This window comes from Haliotis rufescens, unplaced genomic scaffold (genome assembly GCF_023055435.1).
Source record: "Haliotis rufescens isolate VD_foot unplaced genomic scaffold, xgHalRufe1.0.p SCAF_11, whole genome shotgun sequence".
In the NCBI taxonomy this organism is placed as follows: domain Eukaryota; kingdom Metazoa; phylum Mollusca; class Gastropoda; order Lepetellida; family Haliotidae; genus Haliotis; species Haliotis rufescens.
In genome coordinates this window covers 19202155-19224416 of record NW_025963791.1, presented here as the reverse complement: position 1 = coordinate 19224416, position 22262 = coordinate 19202155, and the positions used below count along the sequence as shown (strand labels likewise).

The 22262-nt window shown below is 41.0% G+C and overlaps 1 protein-coding gene across 6 annotated transcripts; it reads right to left on the bottom strand.

The window, feature by feature from the left end:
• Window positions 1–9252: 9252 nt before the first annotated feature.
• On the bottom strand, window positions 9253–21219 carry LOC124137295 (serine/threonine-protein phosphatase 6 regulatory ankyrin repeat subunit B-like). 6 transcript variants are annotated; one of them, XM_048392385.1, is made up of 5 exons: window positions 21000–21219; window positions 16061–16191; window positions 16014–16021; window positions 14909–14989; window positions 9253–14597 (listed from the first exon to the last, which is right to left on the bottom strand). In XM_048392385.1, exons 2-5 carry the CDS (start codon window positions 16126–16128, stop codon window positions 10234–10236), a joined length of 4521 nt encoding a protein of 1506 aa, XP_048248342.1. In that variant the 5' UTR covers window positions 16129–16191; window positions 21000–21219; the 3' UTR covers window positions 9253–10233. The 6 variants fall into 6 exon arrangements, with proteins under 6 accessions (XP_048248342.1, XP_048248340.1, XP_048248338.1 ...); XM_048392383.1 differs by adding an exon at window positions 20563–20647 and having other exon boundaries at window positions 16014–16204; window positions 21000–21216; XM_048392381.1 differs by adding an exon at window positions 20563–20647 and having other exon boundaries at window positions 16014–16191; window positions 21000–21216.
• Window positions 21220–22262: the final 1043 nt, after the last annotated feature.

Below are 22262 nucleotides of genomic sequence, written 5' to 3'. Positions count from 1 at the left end.
TATTTGATGGCTTTTTGAAATTAACCTGTATTCACTTTTTACAAGACCAATACACAGGAACAGGTTTGTAAATGCTTTGTTTTATATCATTGTATGAAATGCAGTGTCAAAATACCTCTGAATTTGAGAAAATATGAACTTTTTAAAAATCCCAATTTTGAACAAAATAACTTTCTTTTCCCAGTTTGCCTGCCATAGGCACTTAGTTAAAAACCTGTATAAATCCATGTCGTCATCATGGTCATTTATGGATTTGTGTCGTATCTCTATCAGGATGCTGACCACTCCGACAGAGGTGAAATTGGGTTTAACGTCCCGTCCAAGATTATTGCACTTATATAGCGACGTGCATGCACGTGTATGTGTGTGTGTGGCTGCTTGTACTAGTCCGGACTGATGCCGATTTATAGTGCTAGCTCACTGAGATACCATGCCGCAATTTAACATGAATACCCCACTCAGACACAGTATACTGACTCCGAGCCGACCAGTCCTTGTTTTAGCCCCTTAATGCCGACCGCCAGACAGGGTAACAACAAGTACAATCTTTTAACGTCTTTTTGTATGATGCGGCCCGGGATCGAACCCTGGACCTTCCGCTCTCCGGGCGGACGCTCTACCACAAGACCACGGAGGCGGTCTCACACCCACAGAGGACACATGGCCAGGAGTGAGTAACTTGCCAGATTACAAGCCCACATTCCCTGCCTGGAAGTCCAACCAGCTGGCCGGCTCCGTCAAACAACTCGACAACATGGGACTAGATCTCCTCCAGGTACGGTAGCCACACACAGCATTAGGGCATGTAGGAATGTAAAAACAATGGATAACATAGCTGGAGACTCGTAGAGTTCATTATTAGCTCACGTAACTAGGAAGTCAAGTGAGCTAATGGTATAGTGTGTTCACTTTCGTGCATATCTCATCTCAGGGTTCGATGTTGCTATATCAGAGCTGCACCAGTGCAGGTAAAACATTGCCAGTGCAGGTATTTTTCATTGTCAGGCTGCACCCAGTGCAGGTAACATTTTCCACCACAAGTGCATAGCAGCAGTTTGTATAACTTCCTGTGAAAATGAATTACCGGAAGTAAAAAAAATAAAAAGTCACTTCTCATGCCCATAAATCAGTTACGTAGACCACACACTGTGTATGCAATCCATTGAAGTTTCATGTAACATCAGAGAGGTCAGTGTTGTATGTCACCAGCAAAGGCTATGGTAATTTGGATTTGTGCTCACAATTTTGTTACGTTCCGTGCAAGGTCAGAGGTCATTGGATAATATGTCACCCATGATGTTGAATTTGCCGACAGCTTTTCTCACTGTTTGTACAGAAAAGAAGTTAAATTTATGAATGAAAATGTCGGTTGTGTAGCAACCATCTATCAGAACATTCTTCCAGACATCCAGTAATGTGAGCAGTACTGGGGATTGTCAAGTTGACCAGAATACACCTCTCGGCCTGCTGTCAGTAGCAGCGACAGGATTGTTTATGGCCCTGTCAGTGAAACTGCCAACACAAACGCTTCTAAATGTAGAAAAAAAGGCTGTGTCCTAGTAGTATCAGTAATGATATCAAGAAATAGCTGGATGAATGGTAGAAATTGGCATCAATATGAAGAAATAGAAAGCTTGATATACTGTCTTTTAGAACTGGCTACAAATCTTTTAGACTCCAGGAAATAAAGGTTTATGAAAATAGTGGAATTCACAGGTCTGAATGCTGTGATTTGCAGAACTTTGTGCCAATACTAATTTTTCACAATTACCACTTGAAACATACACTCATGAGGTTACAATCCGGACAAACAGACACTTTGAAACTTCTGTGTAAGGTTGTTTACAGGATGGCAAGAGGTGAGAAGTCTTATACAAATTTCTGCAAACTATACTCAACAAAAAAAAAGCTAGGGACCACTTATATTTCCTTCCCAAAGTAATGGCATAAAAAGAAGAAGTTATATGATCATGATGAGTATAGCACAAACAGATATCCATAGTTAGGGCCCTCAACACCCTTATATAACGTCACATGATGCACGTGCATGGAGTCACAGAGCATGCCCAGCATGAGATTACTGTCACGTGTTGTGGAGGAGAAAAACACTGTTAGTCTTTCCTAATGTGTGCAATACTTACAGAAGCAAAATGCCTGGTAGGCGCCATCTCTCTACTGAAGAAGCAGGTAGAGCCACAAGTTTAATGGAAGCTTCTCTGGGAAATGTGAAGTTGAATGTCAATTCAACATCAGCCATAGTGTGATAATCAGATTGTGGGAGAGGTATCAGACAAGCGGGTCGTGAAGAACAGGACAACCAAAGAAAACCACACTCCAAGAAGATTGACAAATTGCACTTCTTGCAAAGGGAATTTTTTTTTTTTTCTGCAAACTCCCTGAATAATGAAACATTACTGGCGTGTGCATTTCTACTCAGACAGTTAGGAATATACTTCATGCAGCTCGTTTAAGCACCATAGATCTGCTGTAAGTCCTCCATTGACCGTTCGACATCGACAGCGCCATCTTGACCTATTCTTTTCACTGACAAGTCTTGCTTTTGTCTTGACCTTTAGACTAGGGCTTCATGTTAATGGATAATGCCAGACCTCACTGTGCAGAGGGAACGTATTGAGAGATTAGACTGGCCGGCCTATTCACCAGACTTGAGCATGCCTGGGGTATCCTGAAGAAATTAAATTTAGATCATCCTTTAGCACCGAGACCTTTGGATGAGCTGGCGGATGTGCTGGTAGAGGAAGGACAATGAATCCCACAAGCTGCTTTCAGGAATCTCGTTTGTAGCTTCACCAGGCATTTTCAGGTCATGATTAGAGCTCGTGGAGCCACACTCAATATTGACATTGCTGTGAACATTCCTGATATTGAAATCAAGACTTTATGTTGACAGTCGGTTAGCGATGTTATTCTGACTGAGTGATAGTTTCACGAGATGGAGACTGACTTCAGTTTAAGGCTACAAAGGATGGTAACTGGACATGCTACATCTTTCTTAAAATATGGTGGTGATATTTAGGTTTTTAGGGATGATCCTTAACTTTTTTGGTTGAGTATAGAATAAACTTCTTAAGTTTATTTTCTTCTTTAATTTATCTAATATTAAAACCCCTGAAAATACTGTTTTTGATTTCAGCTAACATGTGCAACCATTATTTTGGTGGTTCAGCCTGATGAATTCTCTTGGTTGCACCAGGTGCAGGTGGTAAATAAGAATGAAATTGTGCCCTGCATCTGAAACACACAAGGCCTATGATGCTGAATGGTGTCTCCCAAATGTGCTCACAGAATTCCATGGCTGTCATTTTGGGAATGTCAGTTTTCTCCCTGATTGATTGTTGTGTCCATGTGATGTAGAGACCCAAATTAAAAAAACTGTTGTTTGTTCCAGAAAACCCTGGTGTATGATCCCGCTGCACGAATCTCTGCCAAGGACGCCCTGAACCACCCCTACTTCAAGGACTTGGACAAGTCTGTGTTGCCGGCAGCTGCCCAGCACGCCTCATAGTCCCTCTCACAAGGCGTGAGAGACGGGCGACAACCGACCGACTGACTGACTTGTGAATGACTTGCATCACATGATGCTACCTGCTCCTTGTGTTCCAGGCATCTGTGAGAACATCACCAACCCGAAAGGCAGCAACAGTGGCCTGCTCTCGGCGGCGCGGAATCTATGAAATTGCATATAACAAGAGTGCGAACATGGTGTATTTGGGGACAGCTGTTAAGCAGTATTTTGTTGTGAAAATGATAAACAAGATATGCTGTTACTCTGAAAAAGTGCTATGGGAAATTTAGAATTGAGGTAAAGTAGCAGCAGCAGCAGCAGCATCAAGTCTGAAAATGGGAATTGATGTTTTGTGTGGACTTTGGTTAACATGGTTAAGGGTTTCTGTGTTAACACAGGGTAGACCCTTGGGGTGAATCGATACAGCAAGGTCACGATACATAGGTCACGACACATAGGTCACGATACATATTGCAACCTATGCATGTTCACGTCAAATTGTGTGGAAACTTCTTGACTATAAATATTTAAGCGCAGGTTAAAAAGGAAAAGCTAATTGTAGACACGTTAGTAGCGGCTATTTTTATCATGGAACTTAAAACGCTAATTACCATACATTTTACGATATTTGACTGACAAACACTGGGGGAGTATATTAAAAGAGTAGTAAGTAATTTATTTTTTATCCGGTGTATCATCCTGTATCGATACAAAACAAATGTATCGTGTATCGTTTCACCCCGAGTAGACCCATTGCAAGATGTGCTCAAGTATTCCCTTTGTTGTGATTATGTCTGGGGATGTTACTGTATGCTGTATCCCTCGTAGAATGAAGTCTGAAAAGTGTTAGTGTGCTACAGTATTTTTACACTTTCAGACATATCAGGATATATGGTACTGTGTGTCACAGCTTGAGTGAAGTACGTGTTGTACAAGTTCAGCATTTACCATTAATTCATTCATTATTGAATCAGGTCTCATTTAAACCAAATCTGTAATTTCCACGTCACTAATTATATCATGACATTGTTGACCTTTCCACTCTGTGAGCTCCATGTGTATGGAAGTGTGTGAGTGTCAGAGAGTTTGTCGAGTGTGGACGACCCTGAACGTCAAGTGCAATACCTCGTCTGTCTGTCTCTCTCTGTATTCTTCCCTCTCCTGTCTTATCTTCCTTCCTTCATGTATAAATGCCATAACACACTCAATAAACAATGGTTTATCCTTGTTCTGTTGGAGTTGTTTATCAATGCTCATTCTACTATGGTCTTAATCAGTGTAGCTAATGTTTACATCCTCTTGGGCAATGACTGATAAGGTTATGTGGTTTATTTCCATTTACATATGTCCCTAGTAGGGTTGGGACAAGTCTAAATATACCACCCAGGTATCCGACCCCCTTTTTGTCGATCCTGCTGGGTACCTGCTGTAGGTTTCAAGAGTTGGGCACAAAAGTGAGACGTATAATATGATCTGATCATTCATACACCGAAGTTGACTGAAATGTTATTTTTTCTCAAACCTAAAATTCAGGAATATGTGCACAGTCAGAAAGTGATACGGACATTAGCAACTTGTAATGTAACCATGGAGTTTTATTGTTATTGTCATCAAACAAAATATCCCCGAGTCCTTCTCAGGCCCCACTTGATAGGGGTACCGGAGTTACCTGTCCCAGCCCTAGCCCAAGTATACGAACATTAGCGACTTCTGAATGTGCTTGAAATTCTACAAATTACTTCATTTTGGAGTGTATACCTGAGTGTTTCATTTTGACCTGCATCAGTTCCCAGGGCTATCCAGCATAATGAACCAAATAACCTGACCTATAATTGTACTTCACAGATTGTCATGCCTGAGTGTGGCGTGGACAACGATCTCAGTATTCCAAAAAAGCTTAACATGACGGCAATGGAGGGGACTTAATCATGATTTTGGGTGGGATCAGTAAAGCTGGAAGAACTGATCTCCATGTCCTACAGTGGGGCACAGTGACAGGTGTGCGCAACAGAGATATGTACGTGAGCCAGCCCTGTCACCAAACCTCAACCCTATCGAACACACGTGGAACGAGTGACAGATTGCCCTTTCACAACGCTCTGTCCTTCCAGCAACTCTTCAGGAAATCAGCATTGCTCTCACTGAAGAGTGGAACAATCACTCCTTGGCAACCAGCAAGGCACTTATTGAGAGAAGGTGCCAGGCTGTGATCACATGATTTGGATCACATACACTGACACCACATGCACTGGAGGAAGTAGAAATGACAACCCCAAAAGAAAATTTAAATCAATTATTTATTACAAAGAAAGAAATCTTTTTTTACATAATTTCTATTAGCTTCTAATTTCTTAACCCACATGGGTACAATGTGTGAAGCCGATTTCGGGTGTCCCCCGGCTGTGATATTATTGCTGGAATATTACTAAAAGCGGTGTAAAAACCTTACTCACTTGTCCTCCATGATAAAAGTTGAATTGAACTCAGTCAATGTATTGTCTATAATGACAACAGTTAGTCACTTGTAAATTGTCCTCCACAACAAACGTTGAATTGACCTTTGTCAGTTGATGACATGCATCAACCAAATCCGCGAGCCTGACCGTCTGATCCCATTTGTCGCCTCTTACGCCAAGCATAGTTGCCTTTTATGGCAAGCGTGGGTTCCTAAAGACCCATACTATACCACTATTACTAATAATAGCAATAGTAATAGGGATAGTAATAGCAGAAAAATACAAAAAACACAGTTACAATCTTACTCATTATTTACATTTACAATATACATTCTACTAATCAACAAAATTTGATTATTTACAAACATTAAAATAAACAATTTTACAATACATAAATATATAAATGAATGAAGAAATGATGCCCAAAGGGCCTAACACTATCCTACAACTACATATATACTGCTGCTACTACTACACAACCACTAACCTACAAGAAATGCTATTACACTACTACTAAGACCCTACACTTTTACTATAACACTACACTACCAATACTACAAACACTAATTTCTTAAGATTTTAGACTAAACTACATTTTCATCTGCACTCGAATAGTACTTACATATACATTCAAATATTGGTACAACATAGCCATCATTGTGCTATACCACAGCAAATCAAATGCAATAACATATCTATAATATACAATCTAAAAGATTCAGGAATATATTACATGTTATTTCACATCACAAAGGGGGCGTTGGGGTAACCTAGTAGTTAAAGCGTTCGCTCGTAACACCGAAGGCCTGGGTTCGATTCCCCACATGGGTACAATGTGTGAATCCGAATTCGGGTGTCCTCCGGCTGTGATATTATTGCTGGAATATTGCTAAAAGTGGTGTAAAACCTTACTCACTTGTCCTCCATGATAAAAGTTGAATTGAACTCAGTCAATGTATTGTCTATAATGACAACAGTTAGTCACTTGTAAATTGTCCTCCACAACAAACGTTGAATTGACCTTTGTCAGTTGATGACATGCATCAACCAAATCCGCGAGCCTGACCGTCTGATCCCATTTGTCGCCTCTTACGCCAAGCATAGTTGCCTTTTATGGCAAGCGTGGGTTCCTAAAGACCCATTCTATACCTCTAGTACTAATAATAGCAATAGTAATAGGGATAGTAATAGCAGAAAAATACAAAAGCACAGTTACAATCTTACTCATTATTTACATTTACAATGTACATTCTAGAAATCAACAAAATTTGATTATTTACAAACATTAAAATAAACAATTTTACAATACATAAATATATAAATGAATGAAGAACTGATGCCCAAAGGGCCTAACACTATCCTACAACTACATATATACTGCTGCTACTACTACACAACTACTTACCTACAAGAAATGCTATTACACTACAACTATGACCCTACACTTTTACTATAACACTACACTACCAATACTACTAACACTTATTTCTTAAGATTTTAGGCTAAACTACACTCTCATCTGCACTCGAATACTACTTACATATACATTCAAATACTGGTACAACATAGCCATCATTGTGCTATACCACAGCAAATTAAATGCAATAACATATCTATAATATACAATCTAAAAGGTTCAGGTATATATTACATGTTATTTCACATCACAACGGGGCGGTGGGGTAACCTAGTGGTTAAAGCGTTCACTCGTAACACCGAAGGCCTGGGTTCGATTGATACTCATTATTTACATTTACAATATACATTCTACTAATCAACAAAATTTGATTATTTACAAACATTCAAACAAACAATTTTACAATACATAAATATATAAATGAATTAAGTACTTATGCCCAAAGGGCCTAAGATGTAGCGCTGACCCGAGACGTGTACCACCTTACATAACCCTGCACTCGCATGGACGATCTGCCTTCACAATGGTTCAAGCTACACGAGACTAATAAGTATAGATATCATTTTCTACAGCCTCCACTACATTTGACTAAAATTGTGCCTGCTTCATAATATACATCCGAAATATGGGGAAACAAGTATTGCTAATCCATCAAAAAAATTAACGCTTTTTTACTTAAGGAAACAACAAAATAGTAACTGTTGGTTCCTGAATAACAAATATCTTTTTTTCACGAGCCGACACGAGTTACAAAACACAATCCGACTTTCTCCAAATTAAAATACATCCTCACTTCTTGACTTTGACAAACTTGAGGAAAAATAAACCCTCATTCTTTGAAATTGTATTTATACTGTATGGTGCACATGGAATGTGTTGTCTGAAGCTGTTGCACCAAGCGACATTACCAGCTGGTCGTTACAACTCAAGGTACAAGGTATCCTTATACGGGTGTTTCATCAATCACATGCATGGTTTTAACATGAACATTGTTATATGCAAAGTTATGAAACACAACACACTATTGCCATAGTCGAGGTCGACTTTAACACGTCTTCAGATCATGCTTGCAACAGTTTCCTAAAACATTGAAATTCACTTAAGTTTCAAAATAAAAAAATCCAAGTGGACATTAATTGAAGATATTTTTGTTTTGTTTGTTGTTGAACGCCGAACTCAGGGATATTCCAGCTATATGTGACGGCGGTCTAAATAATCGAGTCTGGGCCTGACAATCCAGTGATTGATATGTGCATTGATCTACGCAATTTGGATACGATGACATGTATCAACCAAGTCAGCGAGCCTGACCACCCGATCCCGTTAGTTGCCTCTTTCGACAAGCATGGATTTCTGAAGACCTGTTCGGAATCTTCACAATGTTCACAGGACTAGTTGAAGATAATGATATTGAGGCATGAATAACTAACCGACTGTTCATTCATGAAACATAATGGATCACTTTTACAATAGAGTGATGTCAAAGATATGTTTTAAATGTTGGTAAACATGTTTCAAATAAGGCCATACTTGGTGACACTGGTCTTGTACTTTATATATTTCTAGTTGTCAACATTTGGTTGTAATGAGCAAAGATGGATGTACACAGACACAGGGTTCACCACATGACACGTCGCCATACGATATGGTCAATGTACTTTATATATTTCTAGTTGTCAACATTTGGTTGTAATGAGCAAAGATGGATGTACACAGACACAGGATTCACCACATGACACGTCGCCATACGATATGGTCAATGTACTTTATATATTTCTAGTTGTCAACATTTGGTTGTAATGAGCAAAGATGGATGTACACAGACACAGGGTTCACCACATGACACGTCGCCATACGATATGGTCAATGTACTTTATATATTTCTAGTTGTCAACATTTGGTTGCAATGAGCAAAGATGGATGTACACAGACACAGGGTTCACCACATGACACGTCGCCATACGATATGGTCAATGTACTTTATATATTTCTAGTTGTCAACATTTGGTTGCAATGAGCAAAGATGGATGTACACAGACACAGGGTTCACCACATGACACGTCGCCATAATTGCCATTAGCAGGCTACATCTTTACATTTTGTCTTTAATTGTGATGGTATCAAGACTCAGATACAACTTGATTAATATTGAACTATATTACAAGATAAAGCATCAATAAGAGCATTTTGTAAATTCAGAATGTTCTTGCACAATTTTCAAATAAATATAGTTCGTAGGTCTAAGGATACTGAAGTTATTAATGGAGTATGTACAAAGTGTTGTAGTGATTATATTGAAGATGGATGCCATATTTTATAGATTTCTTATTTCTTATGGTGTGTGTAAAAGGCATTATGATAAGCAATTGATGATAAATCATCTTCATTCATACCGGTAATACATTACCATTTTCTACAAAGCATTGTGTATTCATATCACAAATCATTGATGTAATAAAATATATAGCTATTTTCTAAAAGCATATAAAACAAGGTTAGATTGTTTCACAAAACCATGTGCCTAAGTCACACTAACATGCGAAGCAAACTGTACTATGAATATTTTGTATCTGCAAGTGAAACAAACATCTCTCGATGAACATCAATTGCATGTTTCTGTAGACAGCAAAGTCAAAGTCATTGTGACAAAACACAACTATTCATTTTCACCTCATCCAAGTCATCTTGAAAAACTGAAGAAAAACTCAGTTTTCCAAATGAGTTCACAGAAGAAACAGATCTTGAACAATTCCTCTTTCACAACGTTGAGTGATAACATTGAGTTTCATTGTAACATCTGGGTTTAACACTGTGAGCATGTGATAGTTATTATACTATTGCCGACTTGACCGAATCTTAGGCAAAATGAAGTAAACTATTAGTATTGCTATCCATTGAGTCAGATCAGCATTCCTTGATATGAGGAGGTCAAACACACTCTTATGACCTGATAGAGCTGCCATCACAAGTGGAGTCAATCCATCGATTCCCCCGGTATTGATGTTATAAGGTGACACAAGATGTTGTACTATGGCCTTGTTTCCACCCTCACAGGCAATATGAAGGGCATGATTACCATGTTTGTCCACCAGTGTCAGGTCAGCTTGCTTGGATACTAGAAGGTCAAACACACTTTGATCTCCTTTGAGAGCGGACATCATTACTGGAGTGCGTCCATGGTGTCCCCTGATATTGATGTTAGAAGGTGACACAAGATGTTGTACTATGGCCTTGTTTCCACCCTCACAGGCATGATGAAGTATATTGTCACCATCGTTGTCCACTAGTGTCAGGTCAGCTTGCTTGGATACAAGGAGGTCAAACACACTTTGATGTCCTTTGAGAGCGGACATCATTACTGGAGTGCGTCCATGGTGTCCCCTGGTATTGATGTTAGAAGGTGACACAAGATGTTGTACTATGGCCTTGTTACCACCCGCACAGGCAAGATGAAGGACACTATTACCATCTTTGTCCACCAGTGTCAGGTCAGCTTGCTTGGATACTAGAAGGTCAAACACACTTTGATCTCCTTTGAGAGCGGACATCATTACTTGAGTGCGTCCATGGTGTCCCCTGATATTGATGTTAGAAGGTGACACAAGATGTTGTACTATGGCCTTGTTTCCACCCTCACAGGCATGATGAAGTATATTGTCACCATCGTTGTCCACTAGTGTCAGGTCAGCTTGCTTGGATACCAGGAGGTCAAACACACTTTGATGTCCTTGGGCAGCTGCCATCATTACTGGAGTCTGTCCATTGTGTCCCCTGGTATTGATGTTAGAAGATGACACAAGATGTTGTACTATGGCCTTGTTACCACCCAAACAGGCATGATGAAGGACACTATCACCACTCTTGTCCACCAGTGTCAGGTCAGCTTGCTTGGATACCAGGAGGTCAAACAAACTTTGATGTCCTTGGACAGCTGCCAGCATCACTGGAGTGCCCCCATTGTATCCCCTGGTATTGATGTTAGAAGCTGACACAAGGTGTTGTACTATGGCCTTGTTACCACTCGAACAGGCATGAATAAGGACAATATTACCATATTTGTCCACTAGTGTCAGGTCAGCCTGCTTGGATACCAGGAGGTCAAACACACTTTGATGTCCATGGACAGCTGCCATCATTACTGGAGTGCGTCCATTGTTTCCCCTGGTATTGATGTTAGAAGGTGACACAAGATGTTGTACTATGGCCTTGTTACCACCCACACAGGCATGATGAAGGACACTTTCACCACTATTGTCCACTAGTGTCAGGTCAGCCTGCTTGGATACAAGGAGGTCAAACACTCTTTGATGTCCTTGGGCAGCTGCCATCATTACTGGAGTGTGTCCATTGTTTCCCCTGGTATTGATGTTAGAGGGTGACACAAGATGTTGTACTATGGCCTTGTTTCCACCCTCACAGGCATGATGAGGTATATTGTCACCATCGTTGTCCACTAGTGTCAGGTCAGCTTGCTTGGATACCAGGAGGTCAAACACACTTTGATGTCCTTTGACAGCTGCAATCATTACTGGAGTGCGTCCATCGTGTCCCCTGGTATTGATGTTAGAAGGTGACACAAGATGTTGTACTATGGCCTTGTTTCCACCCTGACAGGCAAGATGAAGGACACTATCACCACTCTTGTTCACCAGTGTCAGGTCAGCTTGCTTGGATACCAGGAGGTCAAACACACTTTGATGTCCTTTGACAGCTGCCATCATCACTGGAGTGCCCCCATTGTGTCCCCTGGTATTGATGTTAGAAGGTGACACAAGGTGTTGTACTATGGCCTTGTTACCACCCCAACAGGCATGAATAAGGACAATATTACCATATTTGTCCACCAGTGTCAGGTCAGCTTGCTTGGATACAAGGAGGTCAAACACACATTGATGTCCATGGACAGCTGCCATCATTACTGGAGTGCGTCCATTGTGTCCCCTGGTACTGATGTTAGACGATGACACAAGATGTTGTACTATGGCCTTGTTACCACCCAAACAGGCATTATGAAGGACACTATCGCCACTCTTGTCCACCAGTGTCAGGTCAGCTTGCTTGGATACCAGGAGGTCAAACACACTTTGATGTCCTTTGAGAGCGGACATCATTACTGGAGTGCGTCCATCGTATCCCCTGGTATTGATGTTAGAAGATGACACAAGATGTTGTACTATGGCCTTGTTTCCACCCAAACAGGCAAGATGAAGGACACTATTACCATCTTTGTCCACCAGTGTCAGGTCAGCTTGCTTGGATACCAGGAGGTCAAACACACTTTGATGTCCTTGGGCAGCTGCCATCATTACTGGAGTGCGTCCATTGTTTCCCGTGATATTGATGTTAGAAGGTGACACAAGATGTTGTACTATGGCCTTGTTTCCACCCTCACAGGCCAGGTGAATTAAAAGATTTCCATATTTGTCTTTGGTTTTCTTGTTAGATATTGATTGCAACACCTGATAACAGTCGTAAGATCCCATGCCTGCTGCAACCATTAGTGGAGTCATCCCTTCGTCATCAGTAGAGTTCATTAGACCTTGCTTCACTTCATCAGTAAAGACTTTGCTGGTGTGTTCTTTCAGTACTGTTAGTGTTTTCTTATGTCCAAACCTGCATGCTAAGTGTATAATGTTTATCATGTCTTCATCAGCAACCAACACATTGGCACCATTTTCTATCAGATAAACAAGTGTTTCAGAACTCCCGCTTTGAGCAGCCAGCCAAAGCAACGTGTTCTTGGCAAAATCAATGTGTGGAAGTTCAGTCCTGGAGAAGAGCCACTTCAGTACTGCCAGGTTGTTGTTGCGAACACAACCAATCGTGCCTTCACTGATCTCTGTTAGAGTAAATTCTCCTCCAGTTATATTTTCGATTTCTAAGACAAACTTTTCATTGTGTCCAAGAACAGCCCAAAACAAAAAGCACCTCCCCTTGTCACTTTTGTGAAACCAACTCTTGGCCATGGATCTATCACGGTGTAGTTTGTCAAGCAGTTGAAGAGCCACCTTTTCTTGTCGGAGGATGGGGTGTGTCACTGATTTAGAAAACTGCCCAAGCTTTATCGATTCTGCAAGTCGAGTGGTCAGGATGTCATAATACTGTTCAGAGACATATATAAGGTGGAGATGCTCGTCAGTTTTGCTTTCCTCCACAGGATGTGGTTGTACTCGTTCATATATGAAATTATCACTGCAGTGAGTCAGCACAAATGTTGGACTGATGTCATACAACGAACAAGCACAAGCATCATATATGCAAGAATGGGCAAATCCAACAGCATCACCACGTGTAAAGAATGTTCCTCTAAGACACTTTGCTGCTTCGTACATTCCTAAACGTGAAGCTGATGGCAGCAACTCTAAAACAGTTCTGACCATGTTGTCCAGTTTCTTGTCCTTGCCGTCTGCTTCCAACTTGGCCAAATCTAACCTATCTTCACCTAGCAGCATCAGAACTAATATGGCTGATCGATCAGTTTTCGCCCTCAGTAATTTTCTGAGCTCTTGCCTAAGATAAAACAGTGGTTCCTTGAAAAATTTCTTTCTATTTTGGAAAATGGATGAAAAGTCAAAAATAAGTTTACAAGTGAGAGGAAATCCAAAGATATCGGAATCCATCTCCCACAGTTCGAAGTCTGGTATGTCCTCATCAGAATGGTCTCTATGTATGTCCCTGTGGTGCTCAAATATAGCCTGTTTCTCTGCTTGAGTATATCTGTGTTTCTTTTCAGTGGTTAAATCCACCAGTGTTTGTCCCTCAAACAGCGAGAATCTTTCATACTGCAGCTGAGCAAGTCCATCATGGAAGTTGTATGTCTTGGATGTGAAGACAACACGAATATCCTTTGTGCAGTGTTTTAAGTGTCTATCAAGCCTATTGAGAAATGTTTTCAGCTGTGAAACATCTGTCGTTAATCTAACAGTACCAAACATATCATCTATGATCAGAAATACTCTAGGTGAAGAACTCAAGAAGCTGTCCAAGTCAAACTGTTCAATTCTGTCCACAAATGCAAGTTTGTACCCCCTTTTTCTATACTGAGAACCAAGCTTGAGAGCTGCTGTTGTTTTGCCTTCTCCTGAAGCACCACAGATGGTGACATGGCCATGTTGCTTCAGTTTTTGTTTTACTGTCCTGAAGCTCTCCGTTTCCACAAAGATTTCTTCAGCATCACTTATTTGAAGGTCAAGGGTAGCTGCAAATGAAGGCAACCGTCATTAAATGATTTATTTATGACATTATGTTAAAAGAACTTATGCTCTGACAGCTATGTGGTTTTAAAACCTATTTGACATAGGCTCCAGAGTCCAGAGTCTGATCCAGTATTTTTGGCTCTGTAAATTTCTTCTCTGAAATTGCCACACTGAGGAAGCTTAACTTTGGCATGTAATTTTCTACTACTGATGACATCATATTTAGTTAAAAGTGCCAGTTTTTGGCCCTCGGTATTCATGCAGAAAATATTTTGATATCAGATCTGACAGAAACTGACATGGCATTACCTACCTTCACCAACTGTCCCTGCAGGAGTTGGTCCAGTAAATATGTTCTGTGTCTGGACGAGAGTGATGGCCTTAGGGGCATCACCTATCAACATTTCAGTGACACAAATGCATTAAACTGCTGAATAATAACAAATAATCAAAAGCAGGGCAATAACCTCATAGCTCACCTTCTACGGGATAACATGTGCAGATAGCTTTAATTGCTATCAGTCATCATTCAAATTCAAATCTTTATGGAACAAGTTTCATGTGTCTAACAAACGTTGCTAACTGTTGAATGGTCATGTGTTGTATCGTATTTACTATCACCATGCGAGTTCTAGGTTAGAATTGGTCCCAGACAACCTGTACTGGTTGTAAGAGGCGACTTAATGTAATATCTTGGTTGAAAGGCATATCATTGTACCCCGACAGTGTGGATCAATGAGGCCATGGCACAGACTCACATTATTTACAGGCCGCCGTCACATTAATAGTATAGTTCGTTTGTTTGTTGTTTAATGCTGCACTCAACAATATTCCAGCTATATTACAGCAGTCTTTAATAATGGAGTCTGGACCAGATCATCCAGTGATTAATATCATGAGCATCTTTCCACGCATTTTGGATAAGATGACATACATCAACCAAGTCAGCAAGCCTGACCACCCTATCCCGTTAGTCGCCTCTTACAACAAGCATAGCATGGGTTGTGTCTACTTGTGTGCCATTTAACTGATATGAGCAAATGAAACAAAATTTTACTTTTTATAAAGAACAAAGATTCTATAACAGCCTTAGACTGATCATACACAGTGTCATGGAGAAGTATACAACAGAACTGATATCAAATTGTTAAGATTGCTTCCATTTAATTCAAGTTCAAATTTATTAACTTCATCTAAAAACAAAAAGAACTGTTCCTTACATGTTGGCGGGGTACAGTGACATTAGTAGAATGGGTCTCAGCCACTCAGATTCCGACATTCATGTGTAAGTACAATGCTTTATGGATGGGTTCATGTGTTGGGGTCATGTTGTTCTAAATAAGTATTTCTGGATTAATTGAGGTCATGAAACTGGGCTACTTGATTCTATATTTTATGAGATGGAAATGATAACGTACCAGAGCTGTCTCTCAGCGGAATACCTCCTGAGCTGATGACCTCAATCGTCTGGTCTTCAAGGTCCTCCTCCTCCTGTGTCAAGGCCACACTTGTCACATCACTTGAACTGGCCATCTCAGTATAAGGTCTTTACACAGCTATGTTATGCAGGGATGAAGTTGCTACTGTCAGGTCCATCTGAACAAACAAACTATTTTAATATAATTCACAATCACTGATTTTACTTTCAACCGATACATACAACTGGATTACTTGTAAAGAATGTTTTTGTTTATATACTCATTAGGTGACTGTGGTACTTTTGGAATGTGGCACTAATTGGCTTCCACACTGATCAAAGGACTGGTTAGGTTATGTGTCTGCTTATCCTGAATTATACAAATGGAAAAATGTTTGCCCAAAGAATATACCATACACAAGTAGATTTATATGTAAAATGTTCTGAAAATTGTTTATTTATAATACTTATCCCATCTAACATTTCTCTGTTCTAAGCCGATCGTAGAGTGGAAACGATTCTTGAACCCGTTTCAAGCTTCAAAAAACACCTCACCCGAACACATCCCAACTATCACCACTAGCTGTTGCACAACATGGATCTTGGCTACCTGACCACATGATCTGTCCTCCCAACTCGTTTGAAGAGAGTATGTAGGCTTGCATAATTGAGAGGCTGGGATGGTTGGGTTCGAGTTTTTCGTGTGCGATAGGATGAATTATATTAAATCTGTAAATTATACAGTAAATTGTATATTAATATTACTTATACCATCTCACTCTTTGAATTTACCCCATGGTTGGAGGGTGGGGCGCAGATACCCAAGCCTGAAACAGACCTGAATGAGAGGGAGTTGGTCCTAGAACTGCCCAATAAAAGATTGTCACATTATCTGAGCTCGTCCTGATGAGAACGCGTGTGTGGGTTTTTCTAAGCCCCTTTGTGCTACCAGGACAAACTATCATAATGTCGAGTAACATGTGTTCTGTGTCTTCGCACATTGTTCCAAGGAACTGCCGAGTAGCATGAAACAAGGGCAAACTCGTTTAGCCATGTCTTGTAACATACCCCAGATGCTAGAGAGTGCAACCAGACTTTTGTTCATCTCTGGTACAGAAGTGACGTTATTCAAACTGACCCATACATCATACAGACGTAAGGCGAACAGTTTGGAATGTCTACTGACGCTTTGTTCAACCAATCAATTACGCAGAGGTTGATCAAGCATGAACAAGAAGAGGAACTATCGACACAACCTCTAAGGCACTTCAAACCAACCACCCAGACTAACAACACTCCTGGAGCAGAGGATAGCGAGTGGTGGGTTCCATGTTGTAGCCTAGAAGTCTCTACAGACGATTATCATCCCTCCACAGGAAATTCAAGTCTTGGTAACCTGAGTAACTAATAGAAACAGACTTTATTTCATTATGTACAAAATTTGACAACACGATCAAGTCCGGGATGGTGTTGTATTTATGAGGATGACTTCCTCATCTGGGCCGACAGGCTGCAGTCAAATGTTGAGCCAGTACAAGTGATCTCAACTGATGCAGACCCTGGAAACCCGAATATCCATAGTGTGAGGCAAACAACGCATCCAATTTCTAAAGGCAATCTTCCATGATAGCCGTTTAGGTACACTTGGTATGAACTGCCATGGTTGACGCCATTCTCCTACTCTCATGCGGTTTAGATGCCAATTGAGGTGGTAAAATGCCTCATGGGTATATGCTTGAAGGATGAGCGAACACAACCTAAAGGACACAAAGGTCAAAGATACTAAGTGGTTGAAGTTGTCGACAACAGGATGAACAGACGCTTGCATCATCGTCTCAGATCTTTCGACACTTGAAGGTAGACCTTGAGAGCTATATCTGGGTAGAGTGAACTATCTTCCTGATCGTCTGCGAGTAAAATTGTATGCAGCGGAGGAATATCATATAATCTGGCTGGCTTTCCTGGGAGTTGACCATGACGCTTCCTCTAAAAAAATACCCTGTTGACTTCCAGTGCTGTGGCTAATGCTAGCCAAAAGATGGTTTTGAGTGAAATGTGCTCAAAGTCTTCATCAGCCAACGGTTCATAATCCTCAGATGACAAATTTTCGTAAGATGACATTCAAATACCATGCTGGTGGTCTGAACTTGGAAGATTGGTGGACCAGCTTGTATGATCGTAAGGATTGCAGTTGCAAGTATCGAACCTTTCAACTACCTCAAACTTCTCAAGTGCTGAAGATATTTATCTGTCTGCTCTGGTGATGCTGTAGTAGGGGAACGAATGTTTCGAGCCTTGAAATATTCTTTGAATGCTTTACCCTCATGATCGTAGAAAGCGAGTCAATCAGTTTGAAGAACTGGATCATCGTGTGAAGGAGTGATGCAGATTTTGTTGATCCCATCTTGTTTATGTACCCTTCGACTGACGCATTGTCCGACTGGATCATCAGTTGTGAGGAATGTAGTATCGCTGCCCAGTGGGTTACAACACCACAGCTTGGAATTCAAGATTGTTGATATGTAAGCTTTGTTTGTCTGTCGACCATCACCCAGCAACATGGAATGAGCTCCCCATCGCCAGGCCTCGACGAGAAGGTGTTGGCATCAAATAGATTTTGTTGCATAAAGCCCTCAATGAAGGTGATGCTGCAACGACGTCAGGAGTTGAATCTTCTGCAGCACCCTCTGTGATAGCCGAAGTTGCAGCTCACCTCTTGCCGTGAGAGCCTGGGCAGAAGTTAGGAGACCTAAAACTTCTTGCCACTGACGAAATGTCCGAGATTGTTTAGTACCAATGGTACTTGTGACTGTATCTTCACCCATCTGTCCCATTTAACGAACATCTTGCCTGCTTGGGTAAAATCTCATGGACCTGACATTGAGACCTAATGATTCTATGGCATGCTTGTCTAACAATGTACCTATTGTGTCACATGGAGCTGGAACTTGCCTGGCGAATTGGGGCGTTGGTCTTAGTGGCAGCCTGTCAGGAGTGTTGATACGTAAGGGTCATCCAGTATTGTCAAGTTGGATGCAAAAGTTCCAAGTCTTCCACCTACTGGTGTATTGTACACTAGGGGTGGAATGTTCCAGTTGTGCTGTGCTGTACATTTGACATGTCATTGAGTTGAGGCGTCAGCACATGTTGCTGAATCGCCTTTTGTCATCAGATCTTTGACTGAAGTGGTGTTTCTCGAGAATGTGGCCATCAGACTCCAGCCTCCCTGACCTTGATGCTTGTTCCCATGAAAGTTAGCATTCTTGAAGTGCAAGTCCTCCTTCAAAACCTTGTGTGATTGTACTGAGCCGTCCTTCTATGACTCCTGCAGGTCGAATCGTGGAACCTCTGCCGATCCTCCGGGTGAAGGTTCGTTGAATGATATAGGGGTTTGACGATCCTGATGCCCCATGTCTGATCATGGAACCTGTTCCAATCCCCTTCAAGGTTCATTGACACATTGCTCCTGACGACCGTTGGACTTATCCATCTACATCCCTGGGACTCTCTAACCGATGCTCCAATTTGTCCCTCATCGAACGTGTAATGGTTGTGTGGCAAGTCGTCGCGATCAGAAGCCGAAGACGTGACAATAGCTGGATTCTCCAATCTAATAACAACCGATGAAGACATTACAGATGATTCCCAAAGGTACGTTAGGCGTTAAGAAAGAGTCAGAACCTTCTTCTAGGGAGAGTGACAGATCATCAACAAAGGTATAGCCCTTCGCCAAACCCGAACATACTGCCTTCTTTGTAGACATTTTGGCTTTCTTGGCTGCCAACAGTCCTTGTTCATCAGACATAGTTTTTGAGCACATTTTCTCATTTAAATGCAGGTCACCAGAAAATGTCAGTTTACAGCGGTCACAAACTTTTTTTTCACGATAACAAAAACTCAATAGATAACTAAAATATTTAAGAGATAAGTTTGATTTTCCTGCAGAATAATCTCCAATCAAGAGTGAGTGAGTGAGTGAGTAGGTTTGGTTTTATGCCGCTTTTAGCATTATTCCGGCCAATCAAGAGTGAAGAGAAAGAGAATAAGGTGGCAGGGCAGGTCACGTCAGGCAGCACGAGGTCCATGCATTGCAACATCTGGTGGGACCATGGTTATGGCGGGGATGTGTTCGGGCAGGGTTTTATTTGAAGCGGGAAATGATTTAAGTGTGAGATAATAAGTCACAACTGGATATAAACAATATATTTCACTCTTATAAATCATTTAGGATATTTTGAGGAGAGTCAGGGTAAACGAGTGGAATTGCGCAACAAATGAGTAGTTTATAGTCATTATACTGCATCCCAATTGCGTGGATCATGCAGTCAATCACTGGATTGTCTGGTCCAGACTGGAATATTTACAGACCGCTGTCATATAGCTGGAATTTTGCTGAGTTCGGCTTTAAACAACAAACAAACAAACATTATACTGCAATTAATAAGTCCAGCTTCATTCAACATCACAACATATTTGGTCGGCTGTGGATAAAGGCTTGTCTAGGAAAAGGCTTGGGTACAATACAAATTGCTTTCAAAGTGCATCAATACTTGACATTGAACTGCTGTTGTCCTCAGCACCTTCAGAACATGAGTGGTCAGTGATTGACATCCAACTGCTGGTGTCCTCGGGATCCTGCAACATGAGTGGTCAGCAGCTGTACAATAAATAACTTTTATTGAAAACTTCTGAGTCCTGTCAGCAGCATTTAAACCTCTGCCTGCCTGACCTGCCCATCCACTGACTGAATGGATTCAGGGCAGCCCTAAAGTGCCTGATTTTCCAGATTGTGTTTGTTTCTCCAATTCTTGATGTCAGAAGTTTTCAACAAACTAGGCCTCATGATCGCCGCTCATGTGATATTTGAGTCACTTATGCTGACAATGTTATTCATAAAAGAAGACCATTTGTACTTTAATATGATATTGAAGCTGACATATAACATATTATTTCATACCAATAATGTATCAAGAACGTGTATACTCACTGCGCATTTGCTGCAAACAACGCCCAGTCCTAGCATGTGATGACTGGACTGTGGCCTGGTAATATTTCTACAGGTGTGATAAGGGGGTAGTCAAGTGCAGCTGTGATAAGGGGTTAGTCATGTGCAGTTGTGATAAGAGTGGGTTGTCACATGCCTGTTTTCAATGTAGGTCGAGATGAGTGCCTCATATGACAATGAGACATCGTTATGTTATCAGGTTAATCAGCTGTTGCTAGTTGGATCTACTGGTAGATCATACCGGAAATATTTATAATATTGTAAGATTGAACTGTGATCAGTCGACATTGTTGTTTTCTCACTGGTCCAGGACAACGCAAAAACATCTCTGAGTGAGTGAATGAGTATTGTTTTACGCCGCTTTTAGTAATATTCCAGCAATATCACGGCGGGGGACACCAGAAATGGGCTTCACACATTGTACCCATGTCGGGAATCGAACCCGGGTCTTTGGCGTGACGAGCGAACGCTTTGACCACTAGGCTACCTGACCGCCCCACATCTCTGAGTGTCTGTACTAAAAATAATTACACTTAAAAAGAACCTGTCGTTTATCATGTTTTGATTTAACTCTTGCTTTAATAATGATAATACTAATAATGGTAATTTGTAGATAATGAATATTTAAAATATACTCCACAACAAAGGTTCCTGTGACACCAATATTTTAGTGTATTTTTCAAACAAGTAAAGTTTGGTTTTCAATATTCTGGTACATGTATGGAATCCAGTCACAAAAACGCAACTGCTACAGAAAAGCATGCAAAAGTTGACTTTTATGCAAGCCCCATGCATTTCACTACCCAAGAATGGGTATAAAAACATGTGCGTTAACGGGATTCCATATGCATTGTTTAGCTTCGTGCTGCACACCACCACTCAGAAAAACAACAAAATTACGCAATTATTCAACATTACGAAATGCCACGCCTGTCTGAAAATGAGCGTCTGCGAGCCATTGGTATGCTTGAAGCAGGATCGAGTCAACGTGATGTTGCAAGAACATTTAACGTCCACAGAAACACCATTTGATGTTAATGGCAACGTTGGCAACAGACGAATGCAGTCAGAGACCATCTTCGGAGTGGCAGGCTACGCGTAACCAAAAATCGACAAGACAACTGGATTCGAACAACACACCTACGAAATCGATTCCAGCCAGCAACAGTGACTGCAAGAAGCATCCCTGGCCATCGACGAATATCTTCACAAACCGCACGTCGTCACCTCAGATGTGCAGGGATT